At 39.1% G+C, this 16852-nt stretch overlaps 1 protein-coding gene across 1 annotated transcript in view; it reads left to right on the top strand.

The window, feature by feature from the left end:
- Nucleotides 1-16852, top strand: part of LOC113245852 (neurexin-1-beta) — an 819012-nt gene that overhangs the window by 144372 nt on the left and 657788 nt on the right. Inside the window, exons 2-4 of the mRNA XM_044378176.3 lie at nt 1472-1773; nt 3901-3945; nt 5009-5170. Of these exons, the coding sequence (XP_044234111.1) occupies nt 1472-1773; nt 3901-3945; nt 5009-5170 (509 nt within the window). The remainder of the gene's footprint in view (nt 1-1471; nt 1774-3900; nt 3946-5008; nt 5171-16852) is intronic.

Genomic DNA, 16852 nt, shown 5'->3' with positions numbered 1-16852 from the left:
AGGTCCACTTTGGCCACTCCATTATCCCTAAAGACTGGTACTGGGCTTAACACTTGGGAGGTGCTCAACCAATATTTTGAGTGTATGAATGGGAGGGACCCTCTAGTTTGGCTTGCATTGTCCTTGCTATGATTCTGCCACAGAATGTGATAGATTTGGCTTGACCACTAGTCGTCACTAATAACTTACTGGTAGGCAGTAACTTTTCTTCAGGGCTCACACCCTTGTGAAAGTCCCTAGGTGCTCACTGTTTAACTCTGTGCCATGCCTTTCCTACCTCAGCCACTTGTGGCACTGTCTGCATCCAGAGAGTCAGGTCATCAGGCACTGGTGAGACCTTGATTTGAGCTCTGATTCAAGGACGTGAGTTATTTCACTATCAAATTAAATAGCCTTGAGATAAAAACCTATTGCCAAGGGTAAGCCCCTTTCCAGCATGAACCGGCTGTGGACAAGGTAGAGATGTTATATTACCAGTAAAACAGATTAAGATTCCCCAGTATCACTTATAATTCTGTGTTTATAGTTTATCAGAAGATGATTCCAGACCATACTGTTTCATTTTTCTTGGCACAATACCATCATTGCCTAGGAAGTTGAGGAAGCTTTTGGCTTACATTCTTCCTTTGGTTAAACTCAATCAACCCCCATTTGGGGTTGATCTGTCTGACATCTTGTGGGATCCACATTGTTACTTGTAAATATAGTAAAGACAGATATATAGAAAATTTGAGACTTCATTTACATGCTATTCCCATGATGATGTGCTGGAATTTTTACCAGGCTCATAAAAGCCAGCCCTACCATCTGCTTGGTGAGATCAGGGAATGAATCGACAATCCAGCAGACTCCATTAAGCACGCTATCACTGCTCCCTCCACCCAGGGAGGGAACAGGAAAAAAAATGCACATGCTCTGTAGATCTATTTACTCCCAAACCAAATTCTATTTTTTTTTCTTTGCTTTCCCCTTACCAGATAATTTGTTATGGTTTCTCAGTGATGAAAATATTTGGCTCTTCACTGAGAAGATCTTTGAATATAAATGTCTCACTGAAAATTAAAATAACGCCTCAGTTGGATGGAGAGAATGTTGCAAATACACTGGAACCCATTGTTGCCAGCAGAGTAGAACCATCCAATATGCATTTATGGTACCTGATTCATGCCCTGGAGATATCACAGAGCTGCTTTCTCTCATCAGAGCTCTTGCAGTGATACTTAAAAATTAATTGAATTTTCAAGAATGTCAGCTTTAGCTATTGCAGTTGATGGCCCAATAGCTAAGGAGGTTTATTAAAAATATACTGCCACCTGCAGTACCATTTGACTCTGTTTGACAGGGCTCTTGTCATGAACGTTAATTAGACAGAGTTAATTTGGGGGGCTGATTAATTTTGTTTCTGTTAAGGTCTGCTGATCTACGTAGTATATTTCTTTACTTATGCACGTATATATCTGTTTCCCCCTAGGAAAAGAAGAATATATTGCCACTTTCAAGGGATCTGAATACTTCTGCTACGACTTGTCTCAAAACCCCATTCAAAGCAGCAGCGATGAAATAACTCTGTCCTTTAAAACTCTTCAGAGGAATGGACTGATGCTTCACACCGGGAAATCGGCTGATTATGTCAATCTTGCCCTGAAAAATGGAGCTGTCTCTCTGGTCATTAATTTGGGATCAGGGGCCTTTGAAGCGCTAGTGGAGCCCGTGAATGGAAAATTTAATGATAATGCCTGGCATGATGTGAAAGTCACCAGGAATCTGCGTCAGGTAACAGCGCAGCGGATAAGAGAGTTACTGGCTTTGTTTCTCACTACAGCTGTGTGTGTGGTACTTGAAAATCCTAACAACATGATATAGGGTTCCTCAGAGTCGCTTACAAATTAGCTTTTTCTTCTTCTGAGATGAATCTTCCTGCCATACTTGAGCAGGGGCATATCTAGAAAGTTCTGGGGGCCCAAAGGCTATTTTGATACGGCGACATGTGACAATTTCCCAGAGGGCTGCAAGGATATCCCTGCGACCTGCCCTTCCTGTGATGTGTGTGATTTTGTTGTGTTTTTTTTTTTAATTTTATTTTTTGTTTGTTTGATTTTAAATTATAGTTTTCATGGTGATCATTTGGAAGCATGCACATTGGGGTCATTAAATCACAGTTCCTTTTTTGTAGTAAAAAAATCAGTGTGTTTGTGATTTGGGATTGTATCAGTCCCTACTCCCTCTCCACCCCCACCTCTGAAATAGGGACAAGAAAAGCCCCTGAGGCAGAAAGAATGACTTTGGGGGCCTATACATCTCCTGAAGAGTCTGTTTATAAAGCCATTTTTTATTTTTAGCACAGATACTTTAAATCCCAAATGACTCTGGAGAGACCAGTTCATCTTCTACGTGCCCAGTTCTATTTGGTTGTATTAAAAAAAAAAAAAAAAATCCTTGCAAGAGTCTATATACTAGGAAAATATCAATTCTTTAGTAAATCTATGGGTCCACATATACTGTATGTTTTTAACTGAGGCATATTATTACAGTATATATATCTATCTATATATATATACAGATGGAAGTGAATAGATTGTCCTTTTATATTGAACATTATAAGTTCTGGTTATTATTTGAAATTTTATATTACAGTGTGTCATTTTGTTAAGTGTTGACAGTGACTAATTTTTCTGCAGTACTTGCTGATCTCAAACTAATATCCTTAACATATTTGTTGTTTCTCTGAACAGTTGCAGAATGACTGGATTGTCTCTGGTTTTCCTTTACTAAAACAGCCCTCTCTTTCTGAGCTGTTAACCGTCTAACCTTTTCTTTCCCGCTTCTGAAAGGCTTAAACTATCCAAACTTGAGGCAAAAAAGAATTTTAGGAGTACAGACATAGCCTAGCTAAGGCAGACAAGTAAAACTGAAGGACTCTTAGACCCTCAAAGACCTTTCAGAGGCCTGCTTGGCATGGGAGGGGCCCTGCATGCTTCACACCTTCCCTGGGGGGAAAAAGTCACCCTCCCCCCCCCCCCCCCCCCCCCCCCCCGCCCAGTGCAGCAGGAGACCACGGATTTCCTATAAGTCTGTCTCTTTGGTTTTCCTTTTTTTATTTTTTTCTCTCAGATTCTCACCAAGAGACCGGAGGCTCATTTGAGAGAAGCGCAGAAGGAAGGGTGGGGCTTGAGGAGCCCACTTTCTAGATTTGCCTTTGCTCAGGTTACAAACCAAACTGCGAATTGGTAGCTCAAAGGAAACTGTGGTTATACAGACGGGGTGCATGTGTGGCAGGACAGATTAAAAACAAATCCATTCTACTCATTCTATGTGTCAGGATCTTTGCTTTGTTTCATTGCAGTAAACTGTGACCCTAAAGTCCATCAATATGACCGAAGGAAGTTTTGGAGTTGAGAAGGAGTCCTTGTGTGCTGTAAAATTGAGTAGCAGGGCAATGCCAACCAATTCCTATGAATTTGCTGGGGCTGGGGTGGGTCAGGGTGGGGGAGGGATCACTTCCGGGCATAAGGCAGCAGTGGTCAGCTGATGAGCTTTAGGCTTTTGAATCCCTTATAGACTTTAAATGACTGTCAGATGTACTCAGGGAGACAAAGGGAACGTTGCCATATGTCTGTTTCTATCTAGTAGGAAGCGATGAACAATACTGGCAGGAAAAATATTACCTCTGTGGGAGGCCTATTTGTTAGTCTGCTTTTTTCTTGTAAAATTTTTTTGCCCTTTTTCTATGTTACTAACATGCTTAATAACTAACATGTCATTCATGGAATGTTTCATTCTACTAACCGTTACCTGAATCAAAAAATGTACTAACATGGTAGAGACCATCATATTTTTTAAGTAACGATCGTTATTCTGTTCACAGTTTTTAATTTCCTTTCTCCCCCCTTCTCCACAAAGCACTCAGGCATTGGACACGCTATGGTAAACAAACTACATTGTTCGGTAGATATCATTCTAATTGTTTCTTATTTTGGGTTTGCCGTGTGTTTTCTTTCTTTCTTTTAACTGTAGACATCATTAACAAAAGAGGAACTGCGGTTGGTACTCTTCTGCTTACTTTGACCTCCTTCTTTTCATCTGTTGTTGACCTTCTTATTTTTTACCTGTTCCTGTCAACTTCTGTTTTCCAACTCACCTGTAGGGGCATCGTTAACGTTTCGAACGTTTTGCATCCAGCTGTGGTTAACACGGGATAAGACAAAATGGTGGCTGGCCCGAGTGACCGCAAGCTCAGCCAGTCTCTAACCATTCATGATGCATGGCATGCACACCTGATTGGGGAATGTCGGAGATGCCACACCCACTCATCTTTACGTCATCACAAAGCAGTTGTGGTTTTTTTTTTTGTTGTTGGTTTTTTTTTTTTCCTTTGGTTCTCCCCGTTTTCCTTCCTTTCCTTCCTGAACTGTACTGTCGCTCCTGCATGTGCACATCCGCGTGTGCTGCTTTCACGGGTTGTTTTGCCTTCCCTCCCCTTTGGCATGGACTTAGGCACTTGCATGCTGAACAACTGCCGCTCAATAGTGCAAATAGTGACGTTGCTGGAAATAGCTTGCGCCTTTTATGTTAACAAGGTGCACGTTGTGATTAGTTAATAACAGACGACTAAACTTTACTAATATGTACACCAGCAGAACTAACCTAGGAAGCATTTTACTAACACCATTTTTGTGTCTGCTAAATAACTTTTGAGTTGCAGTAGGGATGATGCTGACACTAGTTCAATAATCAGTTAACTCTCTAACTAGTTTAGATCGCTTAGGGCTAGTTGAATAGAATCCAAGAATAAACTTCAAACAGACATGAAAATGGGTTCCGCCATAGGTCTAAAAATAAAAACCAAACAAACAGAAAAAAAAAAGCAAAAAAAAAAAAAAAAAACAAAAAAAAAACAAAATGAAAAAAAACAAAAAACAAAAAAACAAAACACAAAACAGGCATATCCCAGGATTACAGTATCTAGGTCTGAGTATAGCGTGTCCTTTCCCTGTGCTTTGTTATCTAGGTGACAATATCAGTGGATGGGATTCTTACCACAACGGGCTACACGCAAGAAGATTATACCATGCTGGGGTCTGATGACTTTTTCTATGTTGGAGGCAGTCCCAGCACAGCCGACCTTCCAGGGTCACCAGTCAGTAACAACTTTATGGGCTGTCTCAAAGAGGTAAATATCACTGTCACCGGAATCATTCCTAATCCATGATCCCATCATTTCAGATCCGGACTGAAAGCACCTTTGCTGAAGACCCAGTGTTTGCGGAGTCAAATGGCACAACCTTAAATTCAATATTCTACTGTTGTTTGTATAGGATGGGGGAGGGGGAGGCAGCTCATAGAACATTATGAAGGAATGAAGTGTGTCTTCTTTCGTAGTCTGTGAGTAAGTCACAGTTAAGGTCTGCATGGGCAGTTGTATATTAGCTATAAAAGAAAGTGAAACAAAGAAACACTGGATCTAGAGTTAAGTTCAATGCCTTGCTCATTTTTACTTGACTGTCTTAGGTGTTTTTAATACAGTGGTGACTTGCTTGATGATTACAGGAAAAAAGAAGAAAAATATTAGGATACAAGAAAGAAGTTACATAAAACAAAAACAAAATGAGTCTGTGTGATGAAATAATTTTGTTCTTATGTTTGAAAAATGTTCCGAAGGAAGTGAAGCTGTTTCATTTGTGATCTGATGAGCACACTTGATATTTACCTGAGCAAAACTATCAGGTTAAAAGATACCAGTAATTTCATCCCTCATACTCAGCTGTCCTTATCTGTTATAACTCTTGATAGAATTGGAACTTGTCGGGGTAGGTGGAGAAAAAGATTGGGAAGTCCTTGAATTTCAACTTATTTTTTTTTCCATAAAAGCTGCCTGTTTTCAATCAGGTAGAACCCAGTTTCTTTTGGCTGCTAGAACCAGAGGTTTCTCTTTTATTGTATGGCTGCAGTTCAATGGTGTAGACCTCCAAAATGTAAAGTTTAATCACTGAATTTATGAGTGATTAGCCATGGTGCTATTGGTAAGCACTTACATACTTTGGTTTATTCTAAAGAAAATATTCCAATCATATAACTTGATTCAGGTAAGCAATGGTGAAAAACAGCCACTGCTTTCCATACCCTTAACCTCTCCTCCACATATACGAACATACTGCATGGTGCAATAGTGGCTGGATATAGAAGGATCCCAAGAGGAATTTAAAAATGTTCATTTTAACAAATACAAGGAGATGCAGTTCTAGAAAAGTTGAATTTTTAACCATACTTTGTGGTGGGAGGGATAGACTGCCTCCCAGAGAGTAACGTTCACCCTTTATAAATATGTAGTATAACCCAGGACTTTGCTAAGCTCTGTGGGCATAATAAAATAATTATTATTTTCATTATTATAATAATAGCACTGGCATTTTTTTGAACTCTTATTTTGTGCCTGATGCTATCCTAATGCTTTACAGGGATCTCCTTGGTATAGGTAGTCATTTTATTGTCTGCATTTTTTCAGGCAAGGTCTCAGGTTTGGGAGCAGGTAAGTTTCTTAAGCAAGTCTCACAGCTAACAACTATTAAAGCCTAGAGCTTAATCAAAGAAATCCAGTATCAGAGTCTGTTGTGCTCTTAACTGCCGTAATATACAGTGTCCCAGCAGAAACGTTTGTTAGGGTCCCTGCCATGGAAGACTGTGCGAACCCTCAAGTTGCTTACAAACTGAAACAGCTCTTAGAAAAGTCTAATAGACTGTGAGGAATGAGGTATTAGATTGTGTGACAGAGTTATACCCTTTGGAGTCCAAGTGAATGAAATGAGTGAGATCTAGTAGAAAAGAAGATGCAGAGAAGAGTAAGAAGGTGAGAATCTCGATGGATGGCCATGGTTTAGATAGGCAGGGGATAGAGAAGGTGTTTCAGACAAGGGAGAAATGGTTAAAAAAAAAACAAAACTAAACTAAAAAAAACCAAAAACTAGATTTCATGGTAAGATGCCTAAAATCCCCTTCTGGTAAAGGGAATTGTGAAGGGGGGCGGGCACAGAACCACACTGCCACCCACCCATCCCATGTCCTCACGTTCACTGTGAACAGGCCGGCCTACAGTCAGTCCCTAGGCTCTGCTTCATTTATGGTCAGTCAGTCCTGCTGTGGGCTAGGAAGAGGAAGGGGATCTAAGAATCTCTAGCAGGAACACGACTGTAGCTACAGAGCTCTGCCGGCTATCCAGTAAGACCATGAGCTTTCCGGCAGTGAGCACAGAGGGTCGGCTGAACCTCATCGTCTTCTGACAGTTCAGCATGGCAGGACAACTTTTTGAGTGTAAGAAGCTGCTGGGGATTGCCGTGATCAGAAATGACAGTTTCCGATTAAACTGTGTGTCAAGTTAACGCTGTAACGTTTAAATGTTAATGAGTAGTAGACACATTTTAGAACTCATCTATTTTTATTTGGTTTTTCAATCACAAAAAATCACTATAGCACAGACAAGCCAATTGGTCTTCCCTGTGACATTCAATTAGCCCCTACTGAGCCTATACAATGCAGGTTCACTGTGTCATTATCTCTACAGGTTTTGGATTGATATCGCTCCTTTTTATTGATTAGCACCTCCCTTGTCTCTCTCTCCCACAGCCCGGGGCATGTGTGTGGAGCAAATGCTGCCAGGTTTTTTGTTTTGTTTTTTTGTTGTTTTTTGGGGGGTTTTGTGGTTTGGTTTTGTTTTGTTTTGACATGTTATCTCCCTCACTTTATTTCCTCCTGACACAGCAGAGGGTGCAAACGTACAGGCACAATCAGCCTGTAAATCAGAACATACCTGACTTGGGGGGCTTTTGGATGGGTCGTTGTTTCTGTCCATGTCTGAATTACTACTTATTTGGAATGCCCTGCTCTTCCTACTTCTGAAATGAAATTGTGACAGTGTCATAGATTTGGAGTTAAATCACCTCATTTCAGGTACATGAGCTCGGCAGAGTTACTGAAAAGAGAGGAACATGCCCATCTTCCTTCTCACCACTTCTCTTAACACTAAGCCCATAGAAGCCTTCCTTAAGCTTCCATAAGTTTTCTGCCCTGAAGCACATTGCATGTCTAAAACCTTAATTATGGTTTCATTTATGGCTCATAACAATTTGTTTTTCAGTCTGTTACGTAATCCCTTTTAGGATGACCAATCCTGGGGGAGATACTAGCAACGCCATGCCTGAAATCATAGAAGCAATTTTGGAGTGTTAGATTAAGAAGGATCCTGGAAGTCATTCTCCAAGTCCAGTCTCCTTATTTTGGAAATGGAGAAACAGACCTAGAGAAGTTATCTGACCTACCCAAGAGCAGTGAAGGGGTAACAGGAATAGAACACACAATACTGTCAGATAAAATAGAATTTTTGAATGGCTGACTGTTCTATTGTAAACAGTGGCCTGAAGTCAAAAGTAGAGATGGCCTACCATTCTCACTAATTCTCACGTTCATTCTTTAAAGATTAAAGTGTAGGGGCGCCTGGGTGGCTCAGTCAGCTGAGTATCCAACTCTTGATTTCAGCTCAGGTCAGGACCTCAAGGTCATGAGATCAAGCCAGAGGTCGGGCTCTGTACTGGGCGTGGAACCTGCTTAGGATTCTCTCTCTCCCTCTGCCCCTCCCCACTCGTGCTCTTCCTCTCTCAAAAACAAGTAAATAAATAAATAAATAAATAAATAAATAAATAAATAAATAAATAAATATTAAAGATTAGAGTGAAAAAAAAAAAAAAAAAGACATTACTCAACATGATGAAACAACCCAAAACCTGATGTTCATTAGAAACAGGGCTTTCCCTGTATGGTATTTGATAATGCCTATTTGAAATGAGACTTGGCTTGCACGCAGAGCAACGAACACTTGTTAAGAAAAGTGTTATTATGGGGCGCCTGGGTAGCGCAGCCATTGGGTGTCTGCCTTTGGCTCAGGGCGTGATCCCGGCATTCTGGGATCGAGTGCCACATCCGGCTCCTCTGCTGGGAGCCTGTTTCTTCCTCTCCCACTCCCCTGCTGTGTTGCCTCTCTCGCTGGTTGTTGCTCTGTCACATAAATAAATAAAATCTTTAAAAAAAAAGTGTTATTATATTTTAGTGATTATCAAATTTCAAAATAAAGTAAAATTAGTTTAACATAATTTGGCAAAACCTAACCTGAGTTTGTTTTTAAAAAAGAGGGAAACTTGAATGGCCAGAAATTTATAATAAGGCAATCAAAGTAGTTTTTTTTTTAATTATTTAAGTTTTCATCATAAATAAATCAAAAAGTCTTTAGAGAAATGTTCAAGCTCACTGAAAATGACTTTCAAGGATACAAATTTAAGAAAAGTTAAAGGGAAAAATTGTAAATAATAAATTACCATTATATAGCCCACATCTATGAAATTCCTGGAGGATGATAGGTCTTTAAAAATATGCTTTGTAAATCCAGTTTTTACAAAAGCGATACTAATCATGCTTTGGCAGAAACACTTGTTTATATTCTTTGCATTTTTTATAACATTGAGTAAAAGCTGAAAATATATGTTGCTTAAGAATTATTGATCATTTTAGTTAAATTTAATTTTTCTAGCAAGCAGTTTTTGAGTGACTGCTGCAACAGGCGAGGGCTTGGAGGAGCCTGCAGAAAGATAAATCACATCAGAGTGAGGTGCTTGGGGTCTGTCTGAGGACACCTACCGCCCTGCCCATTCACCTTAAGCTACTTGGGAAAGCATTTTTCCGTATAAAAGTATCACAGTTGATTCCTAAGGTGCTCATTAGAGATTTTTTTTAAATCTTCTAATAGAGATGAAAATCCCACTAATATGTGCTTCTGTCCCAATATTTTCACGGTGAAGGCTTCTGTAGAAATGACTTACAAGGAAGGGTCATGCCACTCCCTCATTAATCTTGCCTCAGAATCTACTCGTGCTATTATGCATTTCTTAGTCTCTTTGTACCTCCAAAATGCTTTGAAACACCTATTTCCCTCCTGCAGTGAAGATTATTTAACATAGTTTATTGGTAGGGAAATGAAAGTGAAGAGGGAGGAAAGGATTGACTTCAATAAAACAACCTAGAATCTTTTATTTGAAGTTTGTTTTTAGCCATATGTACCTGCTGGAAGTTTTACAATTAGTTATTTGAGTGGAGACACTGCCTGTGTGAGACAATTTAAAATGTCGCCACTAAGTCTTTTGGGATAAGCCTAAGGAGGGATTCTAGAGAAAAAGAAAATAGTGAAATGCTAGGGGGAATTAAATCCCTCCTGAAAATTTCATCAACCTAATTAGATCAACTCAGCCTTTAATTACACTGAGAAACTTTTAGCACTAAAAATTTGGAAGATGCTATGAGGTGGATGAAATTCAGAAAATATCCTCTTATGTAAGCATCCCTCCCCCCACCCTGGTAAAAAAAATAGTTGATTCCTATCAACCATATTTCCTATGGTCTTCTCTGCCATTTGCAGTGGCAGCTCTGTAATTCCCACGGGGTACCAGCGTCAACACTGGGAAAGAGGTACAAAATATCCTTTGTGCAAATACCCCTTAATTCCTATCTTTCTTCTTTTGGACAATAGTGAAGGCTTCCCAATTTAAACCCTTCTGTGGTAGAACCAGCTTGGCAAATGTTTGTCCTCAGGTGTCCTTCTGTTCTTATTTCCCTCACTGCTCAGGGAAGTGCCTGTCATTTACATGTAAGAAAATCCATGGCAAAATTTGCATTTTTAGTTACTTCCTGAGTTTTCAAGAGAAAGCTTTGTGACCTCTTGTAGAAATTTGACCTAGCCGGAACTTTGGAGGGTAAGGAGGTCTTCGCCCATGTCTGCAAATCATGCAATTTGGGAAGAGCGAGGACTTCTCTAGGTGAGAGGACCTTCTCATAGGAGCTCCAGAGTCATGATGCAACACATTTCTCCCCAGGTTTTCATTTCCTCCAGACTCTTCCATGTTGGGGTCCCTGATACCTATCCATACTTTCTGCCTTTGCTCTCTTCCTGTCACAGCCTGTGTCTCGGTAGGTGGCATTTGACAGTTTACGCTGCCCTTTCCCCAGGCCTCCTTCACTGTCTCAGGAAGGGAACTGCAGTTTGCATTTCCTTGGGACAGACGTGTCCCATTAAGATCTGAATATTTTTTTATTCACCATATCATTAGATAACTAGGGATAATACCACCGTAACTATATTTGGTAAAATGTCCTCACTTGAGCTAACCACTTAAAATTAGGTTTTGCTAACGATCCTCAAAATAATAGGCTGCAGAAAATAGAGAAGGATTCCTGGAACTCAAGGACTCACCTGTTTGCGTGGGGCTGACTTTTGAGAGGCAGAGTCTTGGCTTAGTGACACATAAGAGAGCTTGGTTTAGTCCAACTGGAAAGGAGGCAGATTGGCCTGCAGTGTTTTGGGCAGAGGTTCTTGTCTAGAGAGAAAATGAGTTTTCTCCATCTAATTTAAAACACAGAAGATGGCAGTTTGCCTTTAAAACCGTAACAAGAAAATGAGATTGAATTTGTGGGAATGTCAAAGAACTTGACGAATCTTTATGTGCCATTAGGCCCTGTCTAATTTCTTCAGATCTTGGAAATACTGAAATGTGTTTTATCTCTTCCACTGTAATAAAGTGTCAGCACTAAAATGCAAACAGGTCAATTACCTTTGCCTCATTTCATTTGCTGGACAGCAGACCACAGCTTTTTTTAAGTCAGAAATCCCTTTTTCCTTTTAAAGGTGTCTTTTCAAGAACCCATATGAGGTAATAATAATAGTGGTAATACTAATACTACTACTGATAATAATATCCCCAAGAGTCCTGCAAATGAGGACTCTTGAGATCTCAGCAGAATACATGTCTCTGAGTGGTGAGGTTGAACATGACCTTGATATTACATCTGTAAACTGAGTGTTCATGCTGATTAGACTGCATTACCTCAATGAGACCATCCAAATAAACCCCAGTGGTATAAGCTCTGTGGTATCTGTGTCTAGGATTATACTAGACACTATATAAAGGGACATTAAAAGTCAGAGCTATGACTGAAAGGATAATGCAGTAGGTATATTCCAGAGTAGTAATGATAATGTATTAATCATTTTCTATTTCTCACATAATATCTACAACATCCAGTGAATTACCCAATAGGCTTTTGCTGGGGGCATCAGCAGCACAGCAAACATAATTTACTTTAAAAAAAATAAATGAAACTGTTAAATAATTTGATATTTAGTATTTAAGCTTAGCAGCAAGAGAGTCATGGAAGAAAAGAACAATGTGTGTGTGTGAGAGAGAGAGAGAGAGAGAGGGAGAGAGAACTTAGGGCATTTTATCTTTAGTACAGCTCTTATTATTAAATCCCATAGTGGGGTGCACTATCATTTTTTCAGTGCCCTGTATGTTCAAAGGTAATACTCTGAGCATGACAATAGTTGCACATGAGTATTATTCCTACCTGACAGAGGACATGAGACAGGAGAAGTTATGTAACTGACTAGGAGAAAACAATGACTAAGTAGCGGCGCCAAGATCTGAACCTGAACAGTCTGACCACAGAATCTTTGCCTTCAACTGCTGTTCTATGTTGCTTCCTCTACTTGCTTCCCATTCCTTGTGCTCAATATTTTTATTAAAGTCCAATTAGATGAAATGAACTTTTTTAAAAGGTTTATTTATTTATTTATTTATTTATTTATTTATTTTAGAGAGAGTGAGCAAGCAGGAGGGGCTGTGGGGCAGAGAGGACTCTTGCAGAATCCTCAAGCAGACTCCTCACTGAGCACAGAGCCTGACAAGGGGCTTGATCCCAGAACCCTGAGATCATGACCTGTGCCGAAATCAAGAGTCAGCCACCTAACCAACTGAGCCACCTGGAGGCCCCAGATGGAATGAATTTTATAAGAACCTTGAGGGGAAAGGGAAAAACACAACAATACAGCCTAGATTGCTAGGACATTAAAGATTGTGTCAAAGAGGGAAGGGAAGGAACAGGAAAAAAAATCCTGGATGCCCAGTTATGCACGAGCTTCCAGTGGGATTATTTCTCCCACTGTTCTAACTGGTACTGAGATGTTATCTCCATGAGCCTCTTCTTCCCTTTAGCAGCCTACATACCTTTCCTCCTCTAAGGGGGTAAATAAGGTAAAAATGCTTGTCATAAGTTTCTGTACTCTGTAGCTGACCATATATACAGGGATACACAGAAAACACATTTGTAAGTACTTTGTAGACTTCTCTGAAGTATTGGCTTCATACATTGCTAAGGCTAAGTTTCCCTCTGTACACTGTAGCCTTGGGGACAAGTGAGACAAGCAATTGGGGCAGAAACCAGGCATTCTGCCATAGACACTCTTTGAGACTGGGTTCAGGGAGTCCCATCTGCTCAGGTCCCCAAGGAAGTGGAATTCAGCTCTTTAGTTTACAAAGCATCTGGTGAGTCCTTGCCTGGAATTCAGCTTTTTGGACATAGCAGCTTCTCTTCCAGGGGACCCACAGATTTTTATTTCCCATCATTTTTGGCAGAAGCCCCCATAGCCTGGAACTATATCAGCAGTTGGCATAACGGATTGTAGTGCTTTCAAATATCAAGCTAGCATAACATTGTTTGGTAGGGGGTTCAATGACATTTTAATTCTGGGGACTTGATACATTTTATAGAAGATGACATTTTCTAGCCCAGAAGAAAGCAGTGATGAATAATGCCTAAGACTGAATGTCTCCTCTTAATTTCAGCATCCACTAGAGTATCTTGTTTAAATTGTTCCATTTGCTTATAATTAACACTTGCATGGGTACGTTCAATGAGTCAACATTAATCAATACCCGCTATGTGCCAGGCTCAGTACTAGACACTGGGGACACATAGAATAATAAGACAATGGGCTTAGGAATCTGGAAGAAGAGCCTGACAAGGAAATAGGTAATTACAAGTTCTTTAAATAAGGTATCAAAAAGTGCTCTAGAAGTACAGCAGAAGCTGTGGTTAATTCTGCCAGAGGAAATCAATACCACTTCAAAGAGAAGGTGACAAAGTAATCCAAGTTATCCTATCTGTCTCTCTTTGCTCAGCTCTATAATGGGTTTTTGCCCCACTCTCAGAACTGGAAAAGAATAGGAAAGATAAAATGACTATAAAGGATCAGAAAACACATTATAAAGAAAAGGAAAAATTCCATGTAAGTGCAGGTTTGTACTTACCAAGTTTGAGCCGTATTTTAAAAATATGAAATCCATCCAAAACAAAGTGAAAATCTTGGATTTCATCTGAATTTCTATTATGAAATGATATACTCTATATACTTTAGTTCGTTGGATCAAGTGCTATATTTAGAAGAAAATTATTCCTGTGCACAGTAATTAGTCTTTTTCAAGAGAATTGTCACTATTGAAACACATTTAAAACAAATTAATTACTTTAAAATGAAAATAATTCTGGTATCATTCAGAAGCATGTGATTTTAAATAATAGGAAAATGAGATTTTTGTCTTTGTTGAGTAAATATTCTGTGCACAAAGAAATTGGTGACTCTCAGGGTTCAGTTTATTTCCCTGTGTATTATATGACTATGTCCTATCTACCAGGCTCCATACGAAGTACCAGGATATCAGATAATTGGGTTGATGCAGGTCATCTAATCAAGGTCTTAATAATTGAATTGCCTTTCAAATATATTTTTTCTGAGCCTAAGTTTGTAAATAAAATCCAGTGGGGATGACAGTAAGTGGTTATAGATTGATATTACTTTAAATTGCCTAAGATGAATGGCTTTGGAAACAGACAGACCTGGGTTCAAATCTTGACTCTCCTGTCGTTGTATAACCTGAGAAAAGGTACTTAATGTTTTTGTGCTTCAATTTTCTTCTTTCTAAAGGATTAAGTGAACTACATAATTAAAACACTTAGCATAGTGCCTGGTATACTGTAATATTTCAATAATTAGTATTAGCTACAATTATATCGCAAAAAGAACATACAACCTATATATACTTCATGGACACATGACCTATGTAGGCACCCAGGGCCCACATGTATTCTTGGTTTAGTATCTTACTGTTTCCATGTTGAGATTCTTAGTAACTTTTGAACAAGGAGCCCCTTATTTTCACTTTGCCCTGGATCCTACAATGTATGAGGATTTTCCTGATTGCTGATGAATTTATGAGATTTGACACAAAGTATCTCACTTTAAAAGTTATTTCATTTAACTATCCTAACAGCTTTGTGAGGAAATGGAATTAACTTGGGAATCACAAATTATTTTTAGTATCATTAAGGCCACATCACTAATACATGAAATAATTCAGAAAACCTCTGTTCATTGATTCTCAGCCCAGTGTGCTTTCCTTGTTTGTTCTCCTAAATTATAAAATAGTCACCTTCTGCATCAGAAATTAGTAAAGATAATTGAGAAACTCTGATTTTTTAAAGAAAAACATGGGTATCTTATTAAGAATTGAGAAGAGTCACGTAATTTTTATAGTTCAGATACATTTTTTTTTTTTTACCTCTTAAAGATAGTATCATCAGATTTCAGTTAACATTACTTTTCAAAAGCAGTTGCTGTACCCTTGCCTGCGTCTACCACCTGTAGACAGAGCAGAGCCTCAGACAGGAGACTTAAACGTTTGAAAGAGTAAATTAAGATTTTCTTCCCCAGTGTCCCCAGGCAAAAAGCTATGGTCACCAAAGATGGACATCAATCCTTCACTATCTTTACCTTTAGTTATTATTTAATAATTATTTGATTATGTATTAACCAACATATTTATATAACATTACATAGAATTTATATAGTATAACTTCTAAACAATAGTATGCAACTAAAAGCTGCAGTTTTTAGGTGATTTAAAAAGAAATAAAGCCCACCAACCACTCTTACCCCCCCCCTTAGGGATTTATCCTCAAGGTGTGGCCTGTGACCCAGCAGCATCAACATCACCTGGGAGCTTATTAGATGAAAAACCTCATGCTCCTCCCCAGATCTGCTAAATCAGAAGCTACAGTTTAATAAGATCCCCAGGTGATTTCCTATGCAAATTAAAGTTTGAAAATCACTGAGCTAGAGCACCTCAACTACCATATTTTATTGCCATCATTGACTATAAGATGCACAATTATGTTAAAATCACTAAGCACTGCCAATTAACCTAGGCTAGTATGCATCTCAGCTGCCACTCAGCTCTGAATTTTAAAGATCTTAAAATATAAGACAATGTACAACCTAGTAGCTTACTAGTGGTTCTGAATCTTACAGCCAGAGCCTCAGCATCTCAAAGTGCTCTGATCCCATGGAAACTCCCCCAGGCTCAGTTCTCTCCAAGGCTTTGTATGGGCTCAACCTTCTTTTCAGAGATGGACATCAGGACCTGATTACACGCAGGGCAGAGAAGCCACCTGGACACACACAGGGCCAACACTTTAAATTTAGGGGTGAATACAGTCTTGGGATGAGTCATATTTACTATCCAAGCAATAAGCTTTTGCTTCTGAAATAGTTGGAACTAAGCCCATGACCATTAAAGTAAAATTCCTGCGTGTTTTAGTAACAATTTTAAACTAGGTCTCTTAACCTTTATTTCATTTTTAGAGTACTGCTTTCATAGCAGAATTTTTCCCCTTAATGCTGAAAATTACTGTGTGCAGGTTTACTTGGGTTAATTTTCATTTTTGCATGGTAATATTCTTATGCTGCATTCCATATATACTCTCTATATTTTTTTAGGCCATGGTTTATATAGGATTATTTTACCTTACCACAATTTGCTAACTTAAACAGATTTCTATGTATTTATTTACATTTTAACAACTTTGTAATATAATGGGTTATGCCCTAAAGGAGGTAAACTCTTCCTTGGGTATAAATTAGACAGCT

This window comes from Ursus arctos, unplaced genomic scaffold (genome assembly GCF_023065955.2).
Source record: "Ursus arctos isolate Adak ecotype North America unplaced genomic scaffold, UrsArc2.0 scaffold_8, whole genome shotgun sequence".
NCBI lineage: Eukaryota > Metazoa > Chordata > Mammalia > Carnivora > Ursidae > Ursus > Ursus arctos.
The sequence above is the reverse complement of the archived record's forward strand: the minus strand, read 5'-3'. Positions and strand labels throughout refer to the sequence as shown.